The sequence below is a fragment of the Simochromis diagramma genome, unplaced genomic scaffold (genome assembly GCF_900408965.1).
Source record: "Simochromis diagramma unplaced genomic scaffold, fSimDia1.1 OVJJ01000802.1, whole genome shotgun sequence".
Taxonomy (NCBI): domain Eukaryota; kingdom Metazoa; phylum Chordata; class Actinopteri; order Cichliformes; family Cichlidae; genus Simochromis; species Simochromis diagramma.
This window is the reverse complement of record NW_024387492.1, coordinates 22,089,160-22,113,717: the sequence shown is the minus strand read 5'-3', so window position 1 is coordinate 22,113,717 and position 24,558 is coordinate 22,089,160. Positions and strand designations below refer to the sequence as shown.

At 40.6% G+C, this 24,558-nt stretch overlaps 1 protein-coding gene across 2 annotated transcripts in view; it reads left to right on the top strand.

Annotated features, from left to right (window-relative positions):
• The first annotated feature begins 259 nt into the window (after positions 1-259).
• Positions 260-24,558, top strand: part of cfap61 (cilia and flagella associated protein 61) — a 51,083-nt gene continuing 26,784 nt past the window's right edge. The window contains exons 1-15 of one of the 2 annotated variants that reach the window (XM_040017730.1): positions 260-660; positions 1,764-1,854; positions 2,077-2,153; positions 2,334-2,401; positions 2,489-2,609; positions 5,819-5,951; positions 7,050-7,223; positions 7,497-7,579; positions 11,289-11,328; positions 12,501-12,637; positions 13,462-13,588; positions 14,754-14,831; positions 15,531-15,737; positions 17,351-17,479; positions 22,570-22,697. In XM_040017730.1, the coding sequence (XP_039873664.1) occupies positions 518-660; positions 1,764-1,854; positions 2,077-2,153; positions 2,334-2,401; positions 2,489-2,609; positions 5,819-5,951; positions 7,050-7,223; positions 7,497-7,579; positions 11,289-11,328; positions 12,501-12,637; positions 13,462-13,588; positions 14,754-14,831; positions 15,531-15,737; positions 17,351-17,479; positions 22,570-22,697 (1,736 nt within the window). In that variant the 5' untranslated portion in view covers positions 260-517. Of the gene's footprint in view, positions 661-1,763; positions 1,915-2,076; positions 2,154-2,333; positions 2,402-2,488; positions 2,610-5,818; positions 5,952-7,049; positions 7,224-7,496; positions 7,580-11,288; positions 11,329-12,500; positions 12,638-13,461; positions 13,589-14,753; positions 14,832-15,530; positions 15,738-17,350; positions 17,480-22,569; positions 22,698-24,558 lie in introns of both variants that reach the window. The other variant, XM_040017729.1, reaches the window with a different exon arrangement.

Sequence of the window (24,558 nt, the reverse complement as noted above, 5' to 3'; positions counted from 1 at the left end):
GGCGCAAACAGACAGCGAAACGTTTCCGTCTCACCGAGCGTCAGCCACCATGACAGTAACCACAATGCCCCGCGTCTTCTTCTTCTTTTTGTTCAAAACGCAGACGTGTTGCTGCCATCTACCGTTTGTTCGCCAATGCCATTTTGAATAGTTTATATGTACGTTGTCCGATATAGAGAATATATTCACTATAACGGACTTCAGTTGAGCTCATTTGTCCAGTTTAAGGAAGTTTTGATGAAGACTAAAAACTCGTTTCTAGACTGATTTTAGTTCTTTAAAAGGTTGCTTTATGACTTCCGGTTAAACCGCGGGAGTTCTGGCGTTACGTTACTATGGCAACTGGGTTTGGTTTCTTTATAGGTGAAAACAGTGAGCTGAATTCATTTATATTTACTATTTATATTAGTTCACCTTCTTCTATCCACCAGCCTGATATTATAGTTTATTACAAAAGGGCCGTCTTTTGTCTGCTTTAGTTTTGTTATTACTATTTATCCATATAATACGGGTGACGATGCAGACTGTAACCTCAGACAGCTCCCGGGAGGAAACCGTGACCGTGAGGAGAAGCGAGTCCGCGGACGCTGAAGAGATAGACGGCCTCATTAGTCCATCTGCGCAGGCGGTGTTTGGAAGAGTCAATGTTATTCATCTGCTGTGAGAAAAGTTTTTCTTCTTAAACATCTCAGCGGCAGAGTTTAGACCGTAAACTAGATGCTCTCTGCACACAAACACACCTACACGCTGAATAAGTTGTTTTAAACACTGTTAGATATTTTTTTTTGGAATTATGCAGTCTCTAAAAAGATTTCTATCGTCTCTTTAATGTATAGCTGTGCTATAATATTACTGTTGTTCTGCACAGATTGGTGGTTTATTCTTGTCTTAAGTGTAATGTCTAAGCAAATGTGAGCAAATAAACAAGAATAGATATTAAGTGTAATATCTATTCTTGTTTATTTGCTCACGTCAGTTTTCATGCTGAGAACTGTAGGAGAATTATAGTGTTGGAGGGGATGGGAGTTAGGTCTCGAAAATCTCTCTGCGAATGATCGCAGTCCGTCAAAGTCAGATTACAACTGTTTGCAGAAAGGTTGCCTCCTATCAGGCGACCTGTGCAATCGCCTGGTGATCAAAAGTGATTGTGAGAGCTTCAGGCAATGATTGCTGATTGCACCACAAGTGGCAATCATTTATTTTTTGTTTTTTGTTTTTTTGTTGTTGTTGTTTTGTTTGGGGGGGGGGGGGGTAACTTTGTAAAGCTCTGGGTTAGATTTTTTTTCTATTTTTATTACGCAGTTGAAATTTTAAGTTTTTCATAATGTCAGGTAACATTATCAGAGAATGGTGGTGTGTGGGCTTACGCCTCTTGTATTTTAATTTATTGTATCAAAACAATATTGCCACTCAAAATTTAGATTTTTTTTCCCCACCTCTAAGGGCAGTGTGGTGTTTGCTATGGGGGCTTATACATCCCCAAAACACCTCACCTAGGAGGGATTCACACACTTTAACCACTTCAACTGGTGCTCTTCTCTCAGCTCTCCCACTTCCACCTGACGGTCATAGCAACTGCTTCAAACTATTTCTTTCAGTTTTCCTTTGGAGGATCTAAGAGGACTAAGTTGCCTCTGATAACATGTGGTGGATGCCACTCTCTCATCACAGTTATGTGGTGATTAATGTAGACATCTGTGCTCTCAGTTAATTTCAAACCCTTACAGAGACCATCACTGAACTTTCTTGTCATGTTTGTTCAGAGAGAAAGCTAACCTGGCTGTGACTCTGACCAATGAAAAGGGCGACATCCTAGGCCACGCTTCCTTCTTTGATCACCCTATTGGAGATCTGGTGGATCAGACGCAGTGGGAAGCTTTCGTGCAGGAACACTTCAGTGTTGGACAATGCACAGTCTGTACCTTTCATTCACTGATTTTAACATAAGGTTTTCATTAAGTAGAGACAATTAACATCTGCTGGAAATAATGTGGCCAAGTGCCCATGCTCTGCTTAGATGGAATGAAATGAACTGAGCTCACACCTGCAGTGGATTAAACTATCGTCTTTCTGCAGCCTTTCAACACACTTTTCCTCCACCTTTTTGTGGCACGGCCGAATTTCACCACAGCAAGTGTGAAAGAGATAATGAGGTATGATTAAAAAAAGCCCTTTTTAAAAAAATTCTTGTATCATTCGATGAGATTCATATATCAGTGCAAGGGAGATACTACAATGCACTTTGATTAGAAGCAAGCACAGTATGCACATCCTGAAAGCTGAATGCAGTATGTGTAAAATGATCATTTTTCTTGATGCGCTTTGTTTCGCAGGGCCATCTTTAACGCCATTGCTGAGCTTGAATACGTCTGTCTGCTCAGCCCACACGTTGGTAGTTTAGGTGATTTCGATTTAGCAAGTTAAATTCTATAATTCACTTAAGCATTAATTTCCAAGAGGCCCATGCAGGTGTTTTTTGTGCTTGCAGAGCCAGCGCTGGATGAAATATTTGAGCCGTTGGAGCGTGTGACCGACCCCGGGCCTCAGTGCTTGGCACTGATCTGCCACAGAAAAGCTCACTATCCCCAGCCTATTGTCCGCGCAGCCAGGTGATTTCCACTGATTCCTTCCCAGGCTACTAAACAGTAGAGTGAATAAAAGAGCACTATATGTACTATAAATAAACATTTATTCACTTGAATTTTGATGTAAGATGTGATGAAGAACTCATAGGAACTAAGATTCTATGAGCACAGCAGTTTATTTCATGACTGAACTTACAATAGGCTGTTAAATAATGCTTAAGAGTTCTGGCACAGAAGATGCAGGTTTAACCAAGGATTGTTTTTAGGAGTGGTAAACGTAGAACTGCCAGAGAAAACAGAGAAAATGCAAAACAGACAGAAGGAACTTCAGGAGAACAGTGGAGCCAGCTCATTATCTTTTCCAGTGACAAGGGGAAATTAAATAGCTTTCCTGATCCATAAATTCTTGCCTTTGTTAAGGATTTTTCTAAACCTGTCATAAAGTGCATCTAACAAGGAAACAACTTTATAAGTAGATAAAGTTGATATAACTTTACAGCGCTTTGGCATATTATTAGCAAGCTGTGATGGAAAATTCAACAGTAATTACAATGAGGGTAATTACTGTGAGTAATTACCCTAGTTTTGAAAAATGTGCATACGAGAATTGTGACTGTTCTGATGGTGCATCACTTTGAATTGAGGGATGGTATTATTTCATTTTTTCAAAAACTATCCTCTACTGAAGGACGTAATAAAGGAAGCCCTGAAGCATGTTTAATTTTTCATAGCTGTGATAAGCAGGGTTTGTACAAGTTTGTGGGCATGGACATGGGCAAACACAGCAGAGTATTCCTTCTTGTTACACTTCTTTGAAGTCTACCTGGAGGGCGCTTGCGTAGTTTGTATATTGTAAAGGTACCTGGATGTCTGCCCAGAGGCTCACACTCACTGTCTGACAATGAAATTTACATCACTCAGACACAGGCAGACACCAGTGGACTCACAGATGCAATATCTATCTATCTATCGAGAGAGGCTTGCAAAAGTATTTGGGCCCCTTGAACTTTTCCACATTACAGCCACAAACATGAATCAATTTTATTGGAATTCCACGTGAAAGACCAACACAAAGTGGTGTACAATCAGACATGATTTTCATTCCACTTCGTTTTTAACAAAGCAAAGTGGGGTGTGCGTAATTATTCAGCCCCCTGAGTCAATACTTTGTAGAACCACCTTTTGCTGCAATTACAGCTGCCAGTCTTTTAGGGTATGTCTCTACCAGCTTTGCACATCTACAGACTGAAATTCTTGCCCATTCTTCTTTGCAAAACAGCTCCAGCTCAGTCAGATTAGATGGACAGCGTTTGTGAACAGCAGTTTTCAGATCTTGCCACAGATTCTCGATTGGATTTAGATCTGGACTTTGACTGGGCTATTCTAACACATGGATGTGTTTTGTTTTAAACCATTCCATTGTTGCCCTGGCTTTATGTTTAGGGTTGTTGTCCTGCTGGAAGGTGAACCTCCGCCCCAGTCTCAAGTCTTTTGCAGACTCAAACAGGTTTTCTTCCAAGATTGCCCTGTATTTGGCTCCATCCATCAACTCTGACCAGCTTCCCTGTCCCTGCTGAAGAGAAGCACCCCCAGAGCATGATGCTGCCACCACCATATTTGACAGTGGGGATGGTGTGTTCAGAGTGATGTGCAGTATTATTTTTCCGCCACACATAGCGTTTTGCATTTTGGCCAAAAAGTTCCATTTTGGTCTCATCTGACCAGAGCACCTTCTTCCACATGTTTGCTGTGTCCCCCACATAGCTTGTGGCAAAGTGCAAACGGGACTTCTTATGGTTTTCTGTTAACTGCTTTCTTCTTGCCACTCTTCCATAAAGGCCAACTTTGTGCAGTGCACGACTACTAGTTGTCCTATGGGCAGATTCCCCCACCTGAGCTGTAGATCTCTGCAGCTCGTCCATAGTCACCATGGGCCTCTTGGCTGCATTTCTGTTCAGCGCTCTCCTTGTTCGGCCTGTGAGTTTAGGTGGACGGCCTTGTCCTGGTAGGTTTACAGTTGTGCCATACTCCTTCCATTTCTGAATGATCGCTTGAACAGTGCTCCATGGGATGTTCAAAGCTTGGGAAATCTTTTTGTAGCCTAAGCCTGCTTTAAATTTCTCAATAACTTTATCCCTGACCGGTCTGGTGTGTTCTTTGGTCTTCATGGTGTTGTTGCTCCCAATATTCTCTTAGACAACCTCTGAGGCCGTCACAGAGCAGCTGTATTTGTACTGACATTAGATTACACACAGGTGCACTCTATTTAGTCATTAGCACTCATCAGGCAATGTCTATGTGCAACTGACTGCACTCAGACCAAAGGGGGCTGAATAATTACACACACCCCACTTTACAGTTATTTATTTGTAAAAAATGTTTGACATCATGTATGATTTTCATTCCACTTCTCACGTGTACACCACTTTGTGTTGGTCTTTCACGTGGAATTCCAATAAAATTGATTCATGTTTGTGGCTGTAATGTGACAAAAGGTGGAAAAGTTCAAGGGGGCCGAATACTTTTGCAAGCCACTGTATATATATACACACATATACCTCCCTGAGCAAAAGTGATCATTCCACAGCACACCTGGTAAAGTTAAAGCTGAATTTATTTTCTTTTTGGCCACCAGGTGGCAGAAGAACTTTCTCTCAGTAGTAGGAAGTACAGAGAGAAGCTCCACATGTTTCTTTGGCAGACTTTTTGCACCAGATACCCTTCCTCAGACTTCCCAAGGGGATCTGGGGCTGTAGGTCTTTTGCCTGTCACGTGAATGTGTAAACCACTACACTACATAGCTGCACTGAAATGTTAGAAATGAACTGCTTTATCAAACTTCCACAAGATATTACCTTCTTATTTGTGTGCACCTGATGAATTGTACCTTTTACAGTCCTACATGATATGGTACGGTTGCTTTTTTCCTGTGTTGTGTTATCTTTATCTGTTTTCTGTGTCGTTTTAAAAACTGTAGATATGTGAATGTATGAGTAACCAGATCTGCCTACAGGTGCAAATGAATAACATGAACCCAAAGCTAAATCTAAATGTAAAATCTTAATCTATGATCCAAAAGTGGATAAAGAGTGTTTGTACAGCTGCAGGGGTGATGATAACTGTCAGGCATCAGGGAGCCCGTTCACACTGCACAGCAGAAATAGAATAATAGAAATAGTACATTGACTGGTGATCTTTTTAAGTGTAGGTGTCTCCATTTTTCCGTTTTTCAGGGTTGAGGATCACAGTGACATTATACCTCTGTTTGATGAGCAGACAAACCTGCTGTCTATCAGTCACCAGCCGTTCTTCCTCGTAGCGCTCATTGAGGCCGAGGCCGAGGAGCATCACACCGCTGTTTGCGAGGTTTGTTCCATGTTAAAGATTTTTTTCTACTCTTAATTTTGGGTTAATCCTTAATTCACCCCCCCCCCCCCCATGTGTGTGGTTCTAAGCGTCTCATGTGTTTCATGTGTGTCTAAAAATATTGTAATAGCAGCTTTGTGATGACGAGTGACTGTCAGAAACCCCACTAGGGTTCATTCCCTCGGGACTTGGGAGACGACAGATCCTCCTCTCCCCTCCCCGCCCGTTGGGCCGACATGTGTTTGTGGCAGCATATGGCAGATACGAGCTGATACCCAGCCAAAGCATGCTCTCACTGAACATATTGTGTCCAGACATCTGAAGCATTTTGGGCTTTTTGTCTGATTATGTTCAGCGCAATCCAACATTGTCCCAGAGGGTTTTTTCTCTTCAGTCCACCGCACGCCAGAAACTGTTTGTGAAGCTGCAGAATGTGTCGTTCAGTTATTTTCAGCTTACGTCCTGTTCAGATGGTCTGTTAGTGATAAAAGCTTGTCTACTTATGATCAGCAACCAAAACCAGCAAGACAAACTCGGTAGCTGATGCAGATGTGCACAGAAAAAATGTCATCTATTTTTAGTCCTGTTGAAGTTGAGAACAGGAAATGTGAAAGTAGCTATTCAGTGAAGTTTTAGGTGTTTTTTCAGATGCTATTTGTAAAGTCAGGAACCTCAGAATTATTTCTAAACCTAAATATGAAGCACGTCTCATTTATTGAGCGCCTGGTGAATGCATTCAGGAACACAAGTAAAACAATATAAAAACCTGATGAAATTTCTGCTTCTGGGCAGCACCTTCTAGATATTATCTACACACATCAGGGTTTCTCCTGGCTCACAACTGGTATTTGCGGTCAAGACAGAAAGCTTAAGCTATGAGTCTGTGTTATCTTATTAAATGTAAGACTGAGCATTCTTGCGGTCATTTGATAAAGGTAAATCAAGCCTCAGACGCAGACTTTTGTCTTGGCAAGAAAAAAAGGAGGAAAAACAGAGGAAGCCAGGAAACCAGAATAAAACAGGAAGTGATAAACCACTGAGAGAAAAAGAAAGCAGTGCTACATTAGTATGATCATACAGCATGTGTTTCTTCTGTAGATTAATGGAGTCGCCGTTGGCTTCATCTGTGCCAGTGCTGATGTCAACCTGAAGTGGCTCCTTGGCAGATTTGAACTGAGTGAGTTTGACGGTTTGATCAGAGAGCAGAAAACAAAACATCATAAAGTTCCTGCTCAGTCTGATGAAGATGAACATAGGCGGGCTGCAGAGCAGGTAAATAAACCAAACCTATCTCATATCTGAGAAATGATTCAACTTTTCTTATTGCTCCAAAACACTCCTAAGATGTTGGACAGCAAAATGTGATCACTGCTCAAAACAATATAAAGATGTGGAAATTAAGATGAAACGAAAGAAGCACCCTTCTCTGTTTGTCTATCTAATCCTTCCTTTTTTATTTTTATTGCTCAGATAATTTAAGAACAGATGAACACAGTCGTACTGTACAGTCTGAAGTCTGTTTGTGTTTGTTGTCACACATCTCAGCAGGAGGAGGCTCAGCCAGCTTCAGAAAAATCCAACACCTTCTGTATTCAGATCTTTGTTATTGACAAGAATTATGAACTGAGGTAAGCTTTCAGAATAAAGCTGACATTTAAAACCTTAAAACCGACAGCAAATACTTCAGATAAGTATCCGGCGTGTATCTAAAACCTGATGTATTACATCATTACTCTGAGCTCCACATCAGTGTGGCTGAGTTGCGTTTGAATCCTCACCTCATTCCCCTTCTTCCTCTCCAGGAAAGTGCCCCATTTCCCTGTGCTGGCTCTTTTCAATGAAGGCACAAAGCCTTCAGAACTAATCTTTAAAAACACTTAAAAACCTTGTGATTAAGCGATCCACTTCCTTATCACCATCACAGATGACCTTTTTTCCTCCCACACGATTCAAATGCAACATTTTCTATCCAGCACACTGCGCTGAGCATGCGTGTTTGTATGGTTTATATACTACCAGATAGGGAAAAATATGGCGATATTGGGAGGATGTCGAACAAAATGCGGTAATTTGCAAAACGAAGAGACAAGCCATATCACCATATATATCGAGTGTTGCAATATAACAAAAAAAAAATTATTGTGATATATAGGTTTTCTTCCATCACCCAGCCCTACTTAAAGTTGAGCATTTCCATTTGTACTGTTGTCACAAAAAAGTGCCGTCAGAGTTAATTCTTTTATAAGACATTCTACTAAACCACTGGCAAAGGACTTTTTTACTTGATGCTTTTAATGTCTGCGACTGGTCCCACACATAAACATGGACACACTCTGGATCCAGTTTTGTCACATGGTTTACCTGTTTATAACCTTAAAATGTACACGCAAACATGAGTACATTACCCCCCGTTCTTCCCTCTTTACACGGGTTGTCTGTCTATTAGAGTTTTTTTTTAATTTTATTGATTGCTTTTAAAGTTTTAAATGGCCAGGCCTGCCTACCTGGCAGGGCTGCTACACCTATACACTCCACAAAGGTCTCTCAGATGAACTGACCAGTCACTCCTTGTTTCCCCATGTCAAGACTGAAAAACTGGGGGGACAGAACTTTTGCTGTTGTGGCCCCCAAATTATGGAATAAGTTGCCCCTCCATATATTAGGCTGGCCCCAATACTTGAAATTTTCAAATGACGTTTAAAACCAAACCTTTTTTCCAAGGCGTTTTTTGGGGGGTAGGACCAGAGTCAGCTTGTAGTCAGTTTTAGTCAGTTTTTGGTTGCTTTTGATCTTTTTTACTTTGTTAATTTTATTTATTTTATACTTTATTGTCTATTTTAATCATGTTTTAATATTTACTGATTCATTTTTATCTTTTTTTCATGTATTTATTTATTTTATTGCTATTTAATTTTCTTTGTCTGTTTAATGTATGGTTTAACTTAACTTTTATCACAGTTTTTTACTGGAACGCACTTTGGTCAACCATGTTGTTTTTAAAGTTGGATTGGATTCTTGGACATAAAATTTTGGTCCACTGAAGGGGTTGTTTTGTAATGCAAGCTGACCTCTTTTTTTTTTTTTTACACCTACTGAATGTCTAGTGTTGACATCCGTAGGACCTCTGTGTACGGGCCATATGCAGTTGTTGTGGACGACTTTGTTTTTATAATGCTTCTATAGGCTCTGTAGTCCCATGTTTTCAGAAGGTGGAGGGCATGTTCACTGTACAGAAACAGTTAAGTGTAAAGGAATGCAGAGTAGGAATCCCTGGTAGATTTGGAGCAGAAATGTCCTCAGCTTGTCACAGTTTGCAAAATGTGCGCATAGACAAATACAGTCAAGCATATAGACCAGTACGCACTGGCACAAACTTCTCATACTTCCCCTTGCAACGTCTCTCAGTCCTGCTACCGATCACAGCCAAATTCACTTCCTCTTAAAATCCTTAGCTCTTCACAATAAAATGCGGGACTGCTCTTTTAAATCTCAGAATTCTGACTTTTTCCTCAGAAATTTTTTTTCTCAGAATTCTGACTTTAATCTCAGAATCCTGGAAAAGAAAAAGAAAAAACATGTCCCCACTCAGAATCTGATAAATTCTGAATTCTGAGATTTAAGTCAGAATTCTGAGAAAAAATAATGCTGAGGAAAAAGTCAGAATTCTGAGATTAATCTCAGAATTCGGAATTTTCCTCACAATCCTGACTTTATCTCAAAATTCTGACTTTTTTCTCGGAATTCTGGAAAAGAAGGAAAAAAACAGGTGCCCACTCAGAATTCTGAGATTAAAGTCAGAACTCTGACATAAATCTTAGAATTCTGAGAAAAAAAAGTCAGAATTCTGAGTTAATCTCAGAATTCTGAATTTTTCTCAGAATTCTGACTTTTTTCTCGGAATTCTGGAAAAGAAGGAAAAAAACAGGTGCCCACTCAGAATTCTGAGATTGAAGTCAGGATTCTGAAAAAAAAGTCAGAATTCTGAGATTAAAGTAAGAATTCTGACTTTTTCCTCAGAATTATTTTTCTCAGAAAAATCAGAATTCTGAGATTAACTTTAATCTCAGAATTACGTGCCAACTTCTTTTTTTCCCCCAGTGGCCCTAATCCTATTCTGTAAATTTCACCTTTGAACATGGATTTCAACTATTTCATTATTTCATTTGAATAAATTACCATTTTAACCTGGTTACAAACAAATAAGTTGATCAATTAAAAAACAGGCAAATGTAAAATAAAAAATAATATTTTTAAAAACCCACATGCACTGACTACATCGATAGGCTAACACATAACAAATTGTGTTTGTTTATACATAATCCATATTCATATGTAGCATATTGATAACAACAATGTTGATATTGGTAAATAAAAACATATTACATTTATAAACTATGTCAATTTCCTGCACCTGTCATAGACGTCCACATGATGTGGACCTAATTAGTCTTTTATATGTATTGTAATTACATGTATGCATGTGTGCATGTGCATATAGATATACATACCCTGTACAGCACTTTGGTATGTGAAAACCGTACTTTATAAATAAATTATTATACTGACTTATTTAATTTACATATGTTATCCTCCCTGCTTGTTGTGTTGCCTGCTTTATTTTTCCCAACACTGTTTTCTGATTTTCTTGTGTTCATTTTTGGATTTTAGACATTTTGTGTCACTGCGATTCCTTTTGTGTTTGCTTTCATCATAAGCATCTGAATTTATGTACATTTTAAGTAAATACCTGAAACTGTAGTATAAAAACACTTTAAGTCATAATCCAGATATAATAAAATGTTTAGTAAAGAATATTGGCTATGTAAGTGATGTGCAGGCCATGGAAAAGTAAAGTAAACACAGCAGCTAAAGTTATTAAAAGGTATGAGGCAACTTCTGCAAAATTCACAGATGTCGACTGTCAGATATCACCGTTTAAAAATGGGGAAAATATTCAGAAATATTACATGTTTTAATTAAAATATGTTTCTCACTTTTTGGAGGCTGTGACTCGGCAGCGCTGGTGGCAGCCGTCCAGAGCTACATCAGTCATATGCCGCGTTAAAGCAGGGAGAGTGACTGTTAGTTGGCTCCCGCTGAGCCCCCCTCACCGCCGCCTTACCTCCCAGCTGTTACTGAATATGGAGTCGAGTCGCTTCCTGCCGAGAGTGAGCACGTTATTAATGAGAGCAACGCTTAAAGTGACAGAGAGCTGAAGGCGAGAAGTCGAGCTGGAAGCAGCGGGCAGATTGGTCGGACAGTTGTTCCACCACAGTGATCACCAGTTTGGCACAGACTCATAGTTTCACTTAACTTCCTCTTCCTCTTCTCTTCCAGATCAGCGGACTTTATTCCTTTTCTGTTCCAGGTTTTCCCCGTGAGTATCATCTTTGCAAGTTTAAAGCTCTGTCAGATGTTCTCTACGTTATGTCAGTGACCCCTGGTTTTTCGCTAGACCTGAGAGTGGTTCACATGCCTGAAAATGTTTTTTTTTTTTTAAAGTACATTAAAGCTTTTTTTTAAACAAGTGAGAATTAACTTTCCAAAAGTTTCAGGCAATTAAGATGTTTAGTTATTTATTTTTGAAATTTTTTTAATTTTATTTTAGCAATTTTTCAGTTGATTTGTAATTGATGCTGTGGAAAAACAAGAAAAAGGGCAGGGAACAACTACACTTGGTAATCAGAGAAACTTTGTCTGGAAGTCTCCTAGTCAATAACTCCGAGCCACCCACACTTACTTACTTAAGAGGCGGCTATACCAAATGTAGCAACTAACTTAGCATTAGCATTTTGGCCACAGCCAGTAACCAGCTAACCCTCAGTTATGCGCTAACACTAGTTGTCAGCTTCCATAAACCATATGGGTCCAACCCACAGGCACTGCTAATAAGTACTAATTAGAAACAAGCTAGTAAAATACTAGAATTTCACTCAACAAAGCGAAGTACAAATTTCTTAGATGGTCTGTTCCGAACAGAAGACCAAAATCGCAAGGCTGCTCAGTACAACCTGCCTTGAAGTTGTGCTGTTTTGATGGCTAGGCCTGGAGAGAGAAGAAGAATCAATTTGATTTGGGGTTTTTGATCATTAAAAACTGTATATAAATAAAAATTGTATTACGTTCCTAAAACAAACAGAAATCACTGCATGGCTCTGATAGGTGCTCCACAGTTGGACAGGCACTGTAACAGGATGTGTCCATTGAAACAAATCAGTTCATGGAATTTCTTCTCTCCTAGATTTTACACGATCAGCTGTAAGTGGCATTATTGCAAAGTCGAACGGTTTAGAAACCACAGCCACTCAGTGACAAAGTGGAGGACCATCTAAAGTTACAGCGCTGAGCTGTATATTGCATAAAAGTCACCAATGCACTGCATCCCAAACCTTCTCTGGCATTAACATCAGCACAAAACTGCACCCCAGGAGCTTCATGCCGAGCATGGCCGTGCAGCTCCTGTTGGTGTAATTTGTAGGTGGCCCAGTGTTTTTGTCCATATATGGATTATTGTTCAGTTGTTGATGTGTGTTATCTTTGTTTATGCAGGACCAGAACTTCTGCGTTATCACAGTTCCAAATCTGTCCACTGAGTTCCCCCTGTTGCAGAACTTTATCAGGGTGCCGTCAATTCCCACCAGCTTGCCGCAACATGAGCTCTATATCTTTCACCGCGATGGAATCAGGTAAATCTCACAGCTCAAGTTTTGTTTGCTTCCCAAAATCACAAATGAACAACACCGATAGTGTATTTGAACCTAATGACTCTGTCACTTTTAACATTTACATTTCCTCTAATATCCACTGGTGTGGTCTTCTGCTTCAAGGTTCAACATGTTTTGCATTCAGAGACGCTGTGCTGCATACCTTCGTTGTATTGAGTGGTTATTTGTATTGATTTGAACTCATTGTATTAAATTACTGTTGCCTTCCAATCAGTTCGAAGCAGTCTGGCCAGTCTGACATCTGACAGCCACAAGACAGTTTAACTCAGAAAACTGAAGTTCACTGTATATTTTCTCTTTTTCTGACATTTTCTGCAAACCCTAGAAATGGTTGTGTGGGAAGACCCCTACTAAATCAGCAGTTTCTGAAATACTCAGACCAGGCTGTCTGACACAACAGCCATGTCACATTCAGTGACTTAACCACATTTCTTCCTCCATTATGAATCTCTTTTTGAACTTCAGAAGGTTGTCGTGATCATTTCTGCAGCCCTACATCCATTATGTTACTGCCGTGTGATTGGCTCGTTAGATACTTTGGTTAGTGTAAAGTTGAACTTCTGTACCTAATAAAGTGGCTGAGTATGTTTAGTGAAATTTGAAAAATCATCCATGTACTCCTGCAGTGCTGAGCCCAAGAGATCAACACATTCTTTAAGACAGCATCGATACAGAGCATGAACTGTTCAGTCATTTATAGTGATTATACCATGAAATCATTTATGAAGTCTCAGAGCACTATACAAAGCATTTCCACAGACTCTTTAAGTGTTTTTTCCCCACAGGTCTTTGAGCGTGAGGCCAGCCGTGGCTCTGGACCGCTCTGCTGTCTCTGCTCTGGTGAAGGATCTGAGTCTGAATGAGTCTTTGCTGCAGGACCTGGACCGCTACTACGAGACTGGCTGTGACCGGGTCAGCCAACAAACACTGTTATTAACATACCTGCAGTCAGATTCACAAAGACAGACATCAGCTGTGCTTTAGATCAGACAAAGACTCACACATTCAGATATATCTGCAGAAAATGAGTTTCAACTACAAGTTGAAACAACTCGTAACAAGTTCTGTTTAAATAAGACTTTGACAAAACTGGATATGAAAATCACTTTAATATCAAGGTTGTATTTTAAGCAAAGAGGAACATCTACTTCATCTCATCTGTGAAATCAAAGAAAAATCTTTGTGACTCTGAGGTTAGCTTATTATGTTTGTAACTCCTGATTTTCTTCAGCCTTTGTGTAACTCTCTGAAGTAAAACTAATTAATGATGATCCTGAAGCAGTAGTATCTGCTTTCCTTTCGTTAAAGATGCTCCAGTGTTTCCTCTGCTAAAGGAAGCATAAAAGCACCTTTGCTTACTCTTTAGAGATGTCAGACAGCTCTTATTACAGCTGCCATGCAGATACTTCAGGGTCATTTCATTCATTCCAAACCTTTCTTAAACTAACTTGACTAACTTGACCGCAGTTCCAAAATTTAGGAAACATGGATGTTAGACAGGGAATGCTGGCAGATAGCAGGAAACAGGTAAGAGGAGCAAACAGGAGGTAATACAGGTGGAGGCAGGCAGGCAGAAAACTCCGCCCTGCGCACCAACACAAAAACCAAGAGTTAAAAAAACAATATCATAAAATCTGAAACACACCATGAGATAAACAAAGTCAAACAGAACTCCAAACCCAGAGACAACAACAAAGGGTTAATATAGTAAATTTAAGGCGGGTAAGACTCTTTTTGCTCCCCTTAACTTTAAAAAATGAGATGGTGATTAATTTGGACCATTGAGTGTAACTGGAGCGGTGTGATGATTGTCTTGGAATAACGAGGAATATTGGCTCTTGTGCCAGGGAACAGATTGGTGAGAATTCAGCTGAACGGATTTTCCTCTCTGACTGACACCCCAGCTGTCACTGCTGCAGCTCCAACACTGATAATTACTTCTCAAATGAGAATGCAGCCACTTCATGTGTATTCATGGCACTGGTCTCAGCTACAAGTAAAGTGCACTCTGCTCGTGTGTAGTTCAGTGGAATCACGGAAATTTGACGTGTTTTTGTTTGGTTCACTTGTTCCTCAGGATGCCGTTCCACTGCAGGCCTTCGTCGCCCAGGCAGAAGCAGAGTTAGTTGGGATTGTCATCATCAAGGACGAGCAGGTACTAGAAGTCTGGTTTATTAGTAAAAGTGTGCAGTGTTTGACCATTTAAACCCCCATTCTGCCTTAAAGGAGTAAAAATATTTCTAATAAAAGGTAAATGGAGTTGCCAGCGAGCTGTTTTAAACACTAGCCTGGCTTTTCACTTCTTCTCTGACTAAAGAGCTGCGCTTTATATGATTAAAGTCTGGAATTTTTTTTTCCGTTAGGAATTGTGCTTCATGTTCATTTTTATGCTCCATCGATCTGCCGCTTTTATTTGTTTTTATTTATAATTTTTAATGCTAAATGGCCAATTAGGACACATTGTGGACATGGGATACATGGGATACATGGGAAACAAAAAGCAAACCTTCAACAACAACAGTAAAAACAATTAAACAATATAAATAATTAAGAAAATATTCTATTAAATAAAATACTAATTTGAAATAAGATAAAATAAACAATAAATAAAAAGACAATGTACAAATAAAATTAATTAAAGTTATATTAATAGCTTTAATTAATTCTTAATAATGTAGCTATTATATGACATGGCATACCAATACTTCATGGTCTAATAACACAGTAATAGGCAACAAAGGCAAAAGAACTGCAATAAGCAAAATGTACAATGTAAAAGGAGAAAAACCTAAAATATTACTCCTGAAATTTGTTCCTCTGTCGTCAAGCTCACATGAATCTGTGTCTTTGTCAGGACATCGAGTACATCCGTGCTCACTACAACATCGAGAGCTTCATCTACTTTAGCCACCATGGCTACGATGAGCACGCTCAGATACTCCACTTCATCCTCAAAACCACCGTCCAACACTTCTCCAAGAACTTCTTTAAGGAGGTTCTCCGGCAGGCTCGCAAATCCTGCCTGTATCTCCGAATCTACCCCCCCTACCACAGCCAGGAGGTGAGTGCACGGGGCTTCCAGGTCCTTGCTTAGCCCTTAACCACTGGGCCACTTCCAGCTGGGGTGCAAGGCTGCTCATTAGTGTAACAAACTAACGAGTGCACGCTGTAAAAAGTGTTAAAAAAAAAAAAAGACAAATCCATTTTACACAGTTCATGTGACTATAAAACCCCAGTCTAGGTAGCAAGATAGTGCATGCACAGGTAGTCAGTAAAGGTACACAATCAGTCTAGATGAGATGTGTAAAACATAAGGCCCAGAGGCCAGATTTGGCCTGGGAGTCCGGCCCACAGGTTGGCTTTGGAAAAGGAGTGCATATAGATTTTTAAGTTTCAACCGTGTTTTCATAAGCCAGTTTTTAAAGACCACCTCCCCAGTTTCATTCATACTCTGCAGAGGAAAGTTCCTGTTTTTTCAGTAAATGCTCTGTTTTTTTACAGTAAGTCCACATTAACAAAAAACAAAAGAAAGATACAACATTTTGTGTAAATTAATAAAAACTTTACACTTTGAACTACTAGAACTTTTTCTCAATTTTGCACATTTACCATGTAGTTTCACAGGTTCAACCCACTTAAGATCGAAGTAGGCTATATATGACCCGCGCAACATGTCCTCATCCCATCACGTAACATACCGACGCTATGTTACGGTATGTGGGTTTGTTATGCGTAAATGTAAATGTGTTTTACGTTCTGATCATGAATCACCTTGGAAAACACTATCTGATAAAATAGTGCAAATGTACAGTGGGACATAATCATTGGCTGAATGCTCTATGATGTTAATGGATTTTCAAAACATTTGCCTTCCTGTTTTTATGACAGGTGGTCTAATAAATTCGTTAAGTAATTCGTTAAGTAATTCAGTTTGTATTAGTTCTGTGTTGGATTATCACTGATTACTTTGACTTAAGTCACAGAAAGCCTGAATAAAGGCAGAATTAGATTAGATCATCCCTGCAGCAGGAAGGGAAAATAAGCTGTTGAAAGCCAGGAGAATTTTTTCACAACCCCGTAAAAACATAAATAAAAGCAAATGTTTTTATACTGAGTTTTATTCATTTAATGGTTTCCTCTAATTCAGCAAACTTTTATTTATGGAGAGAACAGGTTGGATATGGAATTGTGCTCCGTGGCCGTCTAACTTGATCAGAGAGATGGGTTTGTGGTCGTGTTGCGCCTGTCAGCAGGTCATTTTTTACAGCAGGCTGCCGATCCCCGAGGTCGGGGCAGCAGGTGTCGACAGCGCTGCCAGCTCAACCTCTCCACGCCATAATAAGAAATTTCCTCAACGTGTAGAGACCTTCCACTTCCTCTGCTAATTAACTTCCACAAACAAGCACCAGATTGGGTGATCGTGATGTGAAAATGGAATAATGGCAGAAGATAAGCAGAGAATTAGCTGTGCTTGGGCAGCGTGTGTCAGTGGTGTAACGCTTGTATCATCTAACTCTTCACCCGAGCTCGTTATCACCACGTAGCTTTCCAGTTGCACCCCCCCCCCCCCCCCCCCCCCAAAAAAAAGCCCCAAACTGATTGCTGTTTAACCTCCGATGGGATTTTCCCTTTCTGTGCTCACTGACTCCGTGCCCTCTCTCTCTCTGCACTCAGAATTCCTGCGTCCACCATCTGCATTATGTCCTCAACTGCGCCGTCCCCGTCTGCCCACGACGCCAGATCATCTACCCGCTGGAGGAGCTTGGCATCAACGCCCCGTCTAGGTGGCTCACAGAAGACCAGGTGGGCACAGCAGCAGCAGGCTGACAGGAAGCCTCCTGCCAGGGAGTTTAGATGGCAGGGCACAGCAGGGTGCGCATGTGGCCACCAGGTGGTGCTGTTTCAAAAGAGTTCAGACAAACTGTAGGTATGCAAGAGAAACTCACTGCTGGAGGATGAAGTGCACAGTTTGATGGAATGAACGTTCATGTTTTGGAGATGCTTCTGAGCAGCTTTTTTCCCCACACCTACAACAATTTATCACATTCACTTTGAAACAAATGTTTTTAAACTACTCTACTGAGGATTAACTACAAAAGTCCTCCCACATTCATGTGCAAAAAAGCATGATGGACTAATCAGCACACCGTGTTTGGCTCAGAAGATGAGATTTAGTTTTTTAACTTTTAGGGAAATCCTTTGAGGATTTAACTGTCTCAGGCTCAAAGCTGTGTACACAAAAGAGCCAAGACTTCTCAGGTAAAACCTCACAAACACATCCAAACTGTTAAACCTCCACTCAAAATAACAGATGATCATTCAGATAACACCTAGAACCAGTGAAGATTTGTTGCACCATTCATAAAAAATGTAGTGTGTATTTCCAGTTGTGCTCCAGTTTTACAGTTTTACTGATGAGATGAAATGAAATATCAGGATACAGTAAAGACCTGAGATTGTGGCTGCAGTCGATCTTCCTACTTCTTTGTCCTAATTCACTCATTCAGATATGAAACAAACAGTGTTCAGCCCCACTGTCACCCTGAACTGGATAAGTGGAAGGAATGTATACTAAATCTTTGTACACTTACATTTGCTTGTATTGAATAGCTCATAAGACTTTATAAGTGGTCAGTTCCACATTACCCCAACATGGTTATAAGAAGCATGAATCAAGTAAACCTTATGTTGTTGTTATAGAAACGTGGAATGAGGTCATTTCTTTTGTTTCTTGTCATTGTGAGTCCATGTAAACAAATATGCCGTGTCACAGATTGCCCTTCCGATTACTTCACTGCCTCTCAGTGTTTCCATCCATTGCTGGAATCAACCTCAGACATCCTCCGAACTGGCATATATTGATTAAATTACATCAGAGAACTGCTTAAGATTGGACATCTGTGTTGTAGTTTTCCTCCAATTCTATCTTTGTGGTTTGCTTTTTTGTGTTTTAGTGTTTGAGAATGTGTTTAGAGTATTTTAGGGAAGGACAGATTGTGTCTGACTCAGTGAAAAGGGTTTAAGGTTTTGTTGAATGAGTGACACATTCTGCCGAGGACATCGATGATATGGGTCCGAGAATGGCACTAAGGTTTTTGGTATGTTTATTGTTCCAGCATCTTCTATGGCTTCAGTCTTATAGTCTCAGTCTTCTGTCTGTTCATGTAATCCCAGACTGACTCCATGATGTTGAGACCATGCCCTGAGGGGAGTCAGACCATCTGTCGCAGGTCTGTTCTTGTAACTAAACATACAAATGAAAGGAAAACCAGCACAGAGTGTTTCAGGCAGGTGTCAGGCCATCGCTTTCCTTCAGATCAGCTTTGATGCTTTTTGAAGAGTAATACTCACCTGTTTGTGTGTCAGCTCAGCACTGATGATAATAAAAAGCTGAGATTAATTATATGAAAGTGAGAGAGAACACTTGCATCATCTTCCACGTGCAGTGTATGCTGAGCTGTCACCTGCTGCCTGATTTCCACTATAAGTTGATTAAGTAAAGGGAAAAAGTGCAACAGAATAAAGAAAATGAAACTAACAGCCTGGGTTTTAGTACCTTGGTTTGTCGCTCTGTTTAAGGCATATTTTCTTCTGTAAATATGAAGTGCCGCTTCTTAAGATGACTTCAGTAAAAGGTGGAGAAAAGCAGCTGAAAGTAGCCTGTGTGAATAATGGCATGGTTTCAGCTGTCAACCATGTTTGGGGCTTAAAGCCTGGCTGATTGATTTTAACATCCTGCACTTCAAATATTTACCCCATGTTCAGCAGCGCTCTTTCCACCTGAGGCGTCACCATGTACACTAACATGTTCATTTCACTCCATCACCCCCCTCCCCTCCCGCCAGCCCCATGCCAGTCATGATTTCCACGCTGCCTGATAACAGCTTCGCCTCCGAGATCTTTGTCCCAGCCTCCTCCCGATGTCGGCCCCGGGATGATTAATCAAATTTAAAGCACCTGTTCCCTCTCTGTCAATACGGGATCATGTTACGCAGTGCCGTGGTCATTGTGTGCGGCAAAGGTGAGGCACCTCCAGCGCGATAAGAGCGGCTGCACCTGCTCCACCTCACATGCAGATGAGACGGGAGCTTTGTTCATCTGATTACCTCATCTGGTTAATTCCTGCAGCATTCAGACGGATGCATCTAGGCATTTAATTTTTCCAGTATATGATAACAGATGAAGGGTTTTTACATATAAAGTAAAGCTCGGTTTCAATAAATGTCGACCTACAGCAGCTGCGTGAGACATCAGCTTAAAAATCACTGTTTGTCTTATCTATTTTAAAAGTTAATAGAACAGACAGATATACATGCAAACAATAATATGAGATTTTTTTTCCTTCAGGGTAAAGGCTAGTCTAAATGAACCAGAAAACGGTCATGACATGATCTTATCTTCAAAATTAAGGCGCACATGATACCGGCAAGTCAGTGTCATCACCAAAAAGCTTTCACAGACTTTTCAGAGCCAGTGTGCTGCTCATTTCATATTCATTTACATATTCAAACAGGATGTCCCAGTTTATATTTATAAATGTAATATAATGTAGAGAACAGTAATGCAGTCTGTTCATACTTTTTCTTAATCATCTTTCAGGTTATAAAACTTGCTTAAATTAGCTTTAGACAACTTCTCAGGAGTAGTATGTGGGACCCATGTTGGTTTTTTTGAGTGACCGTATTTGGACCAGAGGGTGGAGTTCATCTAATTCTGACAAACTTGTTATCAGTCTGCATTCATAAACTACATGGACGTAACACACAAACGCACACCTGTCTGATAATTAGTGCAAAATAGCAAACCTGTAAAATACTGGAGTTTCACTCAGCAAAACAAGCACAGGCTCAGTTTGCAATAATATAATATAATCAGTCATAACAGCCATACCTCCATACCCATAACTCCAGTATCCAGTTCTGACAAAATTCCCACTGGGAAGTTTTTATCCATCAAACTATCCAAAACACTCTTTTTGCACCAGTTTTTAAACATGCTTTTTTAATACTGGTAAATCATTTTAACCAAGACGTCTGGGGATCGACTCACTTTGGAGCTTGCCTCATGTGGTCGTTAGTGGAACTGCAGATTATTGCATGAAATTCATTTTGTTTTTCAGCATCAGTGGTTGCTGCATGATTTAACCTAGTATTACCTGCAGTAATCACACAATATACATCACATATCGACTCTAAGGCTACTTTATCTCCAGTCAAGCAAAAAATAAAAAATAATGAGCCTGTGCATTCAAAATTAAAATAAAGACAAATTGACTTTTACTGCTTACATAAGTTCCTGAGATGAAACCCTGTTTCCGACATGCTGTACAAAGACCAAATGAAAAAAATGAAAAATACAGTTACACCCATCTATTTTGGAGCACATTTTTCAGGTTTTAACTCTCTGTACAAAAATATTCAAATAACATGAAAGTACACGCTCTCAGCTTTAATTCGAGGACCAAAATGTGGCATTAATTGTTTAGTAATCACAGACATTTTTATAAATAGTCTGTACTCAGAGGCTCGTGCAGCTGGAATAATTGCAGAATGTGGTTTGGCATTGTATTGCTAAAATTAAAATTACCCGGAGGGCTGCATACACATGGTTTAGCTTCTGTGGGATAGTTTTCCATTCACAATCATGTTACTAATTAACTTAATTAGTTGTTCCATTAAGTGTTTTTAAGCATTACACACCTCTCAACCTTTTCTGAAATATGTTGCTTCAAAACAAAAGCTTGGTGTATATACTAAATTACCAAACACAATTCAAAATCAAACCTGCAAAGTTTAATTTTTTGTGACTTTTTGATGCTTCAAATTTTTCAGTGTGTGGCTTATTTATCATATAAAATAACCAAGGCTTCTTACGTTTTCCTCCCACAGTCAAACCTGTGCCAAAACACCTCTGTGTATGTGACAGATGTTGGGCTCACATGCCCTCGTGGAAATTTATTTAAATATCACACAAAGGTTAATTCCACCCATGCCCCCCCCCCCCCACACACACACACACACACACGCACACTTTTTTTCTTTTACTTTTTTTTTTTTTTTGCTCAGTGTTGTTTTCATTCAATAAGGTGCATTGTGGGGCCAATCTGTTTAATTATAGAAAATGAAGGCGACATTAGCTGCCTCAGATCACAGTGAGAGGAGGCGAGAGAGACGATTGGCCTCGGAGAATTGGGAAATTGGAACGGCGTGTTCGACCAATTCCTGTGGGACGCTTTTGTGATTGTTGGAGAAAAGGGTTCCTTAACTCTCAGGTCACACATTTGATCCCTTCCCATCCCTGCGGGCTTTCCGTTTTGGCTAAAATTAAATGTGCTTTGCACGAAATGTTATTCATGCTACTTGTAATTATACGCTTATGCAGGGAGGCAGGACTCTGCATATTTTGGCAGATTGCGTGTCAGCTCATTAAAATTCTTCTTCCCTTGAAAAAAGATGTATAAAAAGTTCATATGCTGTTGGAAATTTGCAGCATTTAATGTAATTTCCTTTTACACAAGAAAATCCCTTTGCTTTGAGCCATTTCTGCTCAAACGCTTGTGAACTTTTTTGAAAACTGGTGAAAAGCATGATTGATGGCGTGTCCATTAAGTTTCACACAGCGCAGACGTTTAGGGCCTAAGATTCAGCACGAGTCGCGCTTGAATGTCACAGAGTATAAAGAGAAAAGCTGAAAGCTTGCAGGCTGATGAGGCGCCCCGATGAAATCTGCTGAGCTGTGAATGGGAGAAATTGGACAGGTCATTATGTAATGATAAGTACATTTGCTGCATTTATTTAATTTCCTGAAAATGGTGTCAGTCGTTCTGGGAGTGATGTCTCGCCTCCAGATGGGGGTAAACGTGACAGACCGTCTCCTCTCTTTGTTTCTCGTAGACACCGTTTGCTCTCAGCCTCGTCAGCAGAAAGTTGACCATGGAGCCAAAGGTCACCATTAATACCCGGATTGTGCTGGTGGGAGCTTCGGACACAGGTTTAGCTTTCCTCGAGGTGCTTTGTTCCTGGTGAGTCTGCCTCTGAACTAACTCCAGGATTGATTGCGGCTGTACTTTCTAAATTTGTGGCAGGAGTGACAACGTTTTTCCTATTTCGCTCTGATCCAATTAGCTGTTTGGTGTCCCGAGGCAAAAATTTACTCAAGCCCTTATTAAGCCTCTCACAGAAACCTCTCACCATCTGTGCATTGTGTATGTACCTTATCATCTCCAAGTCCCCATCAAGCACAGAGCACACAGCTCTGCTGCACACGGCACACAGCTTCATTAGCTGCTCAGAATCTCACCTATACACTCAAAGTGCTCCCAAGAGTTTCTGTCTGTTGGGTAGTTTGTGGTGAACAGGCAGATGTAAATGTGCCACGTACAAGTGTAGCCCGTGTATACAATGTTGTTCCTTTGTGCCATAGAGTGCCACTGTTGCCACCAACATATGACATATTCCTTCATGAATCATTATAGTCATATTCAATCTGACCATACACACCAGCCGGTTGCCCCAAATACTCACAGGATCAAATATAGATTAATCCACTTCTAAAAGTAGTTCCTGATAAATTCATCATGTTTACTCATGTTTAATAAAAATTGATTGAACTTTTAAAGTTGCTCTTATGGCATTGATTAAACTGCTAAAATTAATTTGTGTTTAAGATTACATATTCAAAATAGGTCGCAGTGGATGTGTCCATATATGTCTAATAATGAAAGTCTGTGTAAATGGCACTCAGAATCATCAAGTGGCGCAACCTGTGGTACAAACACTTAAACATGCACCTCATGTTTCTGAATCAGTAACTGTCTGCAGACAATGATGTCTGCTATAAGCACAAACAGGTCACACTGCATGTGGCAAAGAAGAAGAACACGGTGAGGATGCAGGTGCTGTAATAGAGATCTGGCAGATGTTATAATGAAACGTGTTTAGGTGCCCGAGTAGCCCAGAGCCTCTCACTCGAGCTTCTGTTTCATTTCTTTATCGCCTTTCATGCCAGGAATCCAAACCTCTGGAAATGTCACTTGACTTCAGCTCAGGCGTCTTCTGTTTGCCTCTGTCCTCGCTCCCTGAGATTAACTGCTCCAGCAAATAATAAGAAGCAGAGGGCTGCTGATTCAGAGCCAGCTGATAGCTGCCAGGCAACCAGGGTTGTTGTTTTGAGAGAGCGAGATCTCTCAGCGCTCATAGAGCTGGTGAGGCTGGCACTGCGGCAGTGCCGGGGCAGGCGCACGCAGCTGTCTGAGGCCTGGCATTCAGCGGGGCCAGAGCCGGCCCCCTTTAATTAGCCACTCCACTGTTTCTCCCGTCAGGATCTGCTGCAGCGATCTGTGTTTGCTGTCACTAATGAGTTGACTAATGAGGCAGTTAGTGTCTACTGGACTAATGGTGAGGCGGCAACACATTTAGAGGGTGAAAGATGGGTCAGTTTCGGCCTGCGAGGGGCCCCCCTTATCAGCCCTGCCCAAATGTCCACCCCCCTCCACACCAACACAGATTTCCTTGTGCTCATTGAGTCCAGCCCCCCCCCTCCATTACTGGCTGGGACGGGGTCAGGCAGATAAAGAGCTCTGCGGCGGCTCAGCCCTTTGCTCACCGCGGTCAGACTGCAGGGTCACCACAGCTGTCTGTCACCGGCAGATAACAGAGCAAATCCAGAGCTGCTGATTTTGTCGCATCCAGACGCCAGTAATGGGCCATAATGCCTCAGCGCTGCAACAAAAAATCCATCTTCTGGCACAGATTGACAAGAAAGTTTGACTGTGGTCGCTGTCAGATTGTTGCTGTGTTATTGTGTTGTTGTTATTATTCGCATGTTCATGTCAGAAAGCAACGCTTAAACCAATGCTGACACAAAGCACGGAGACATTTTTA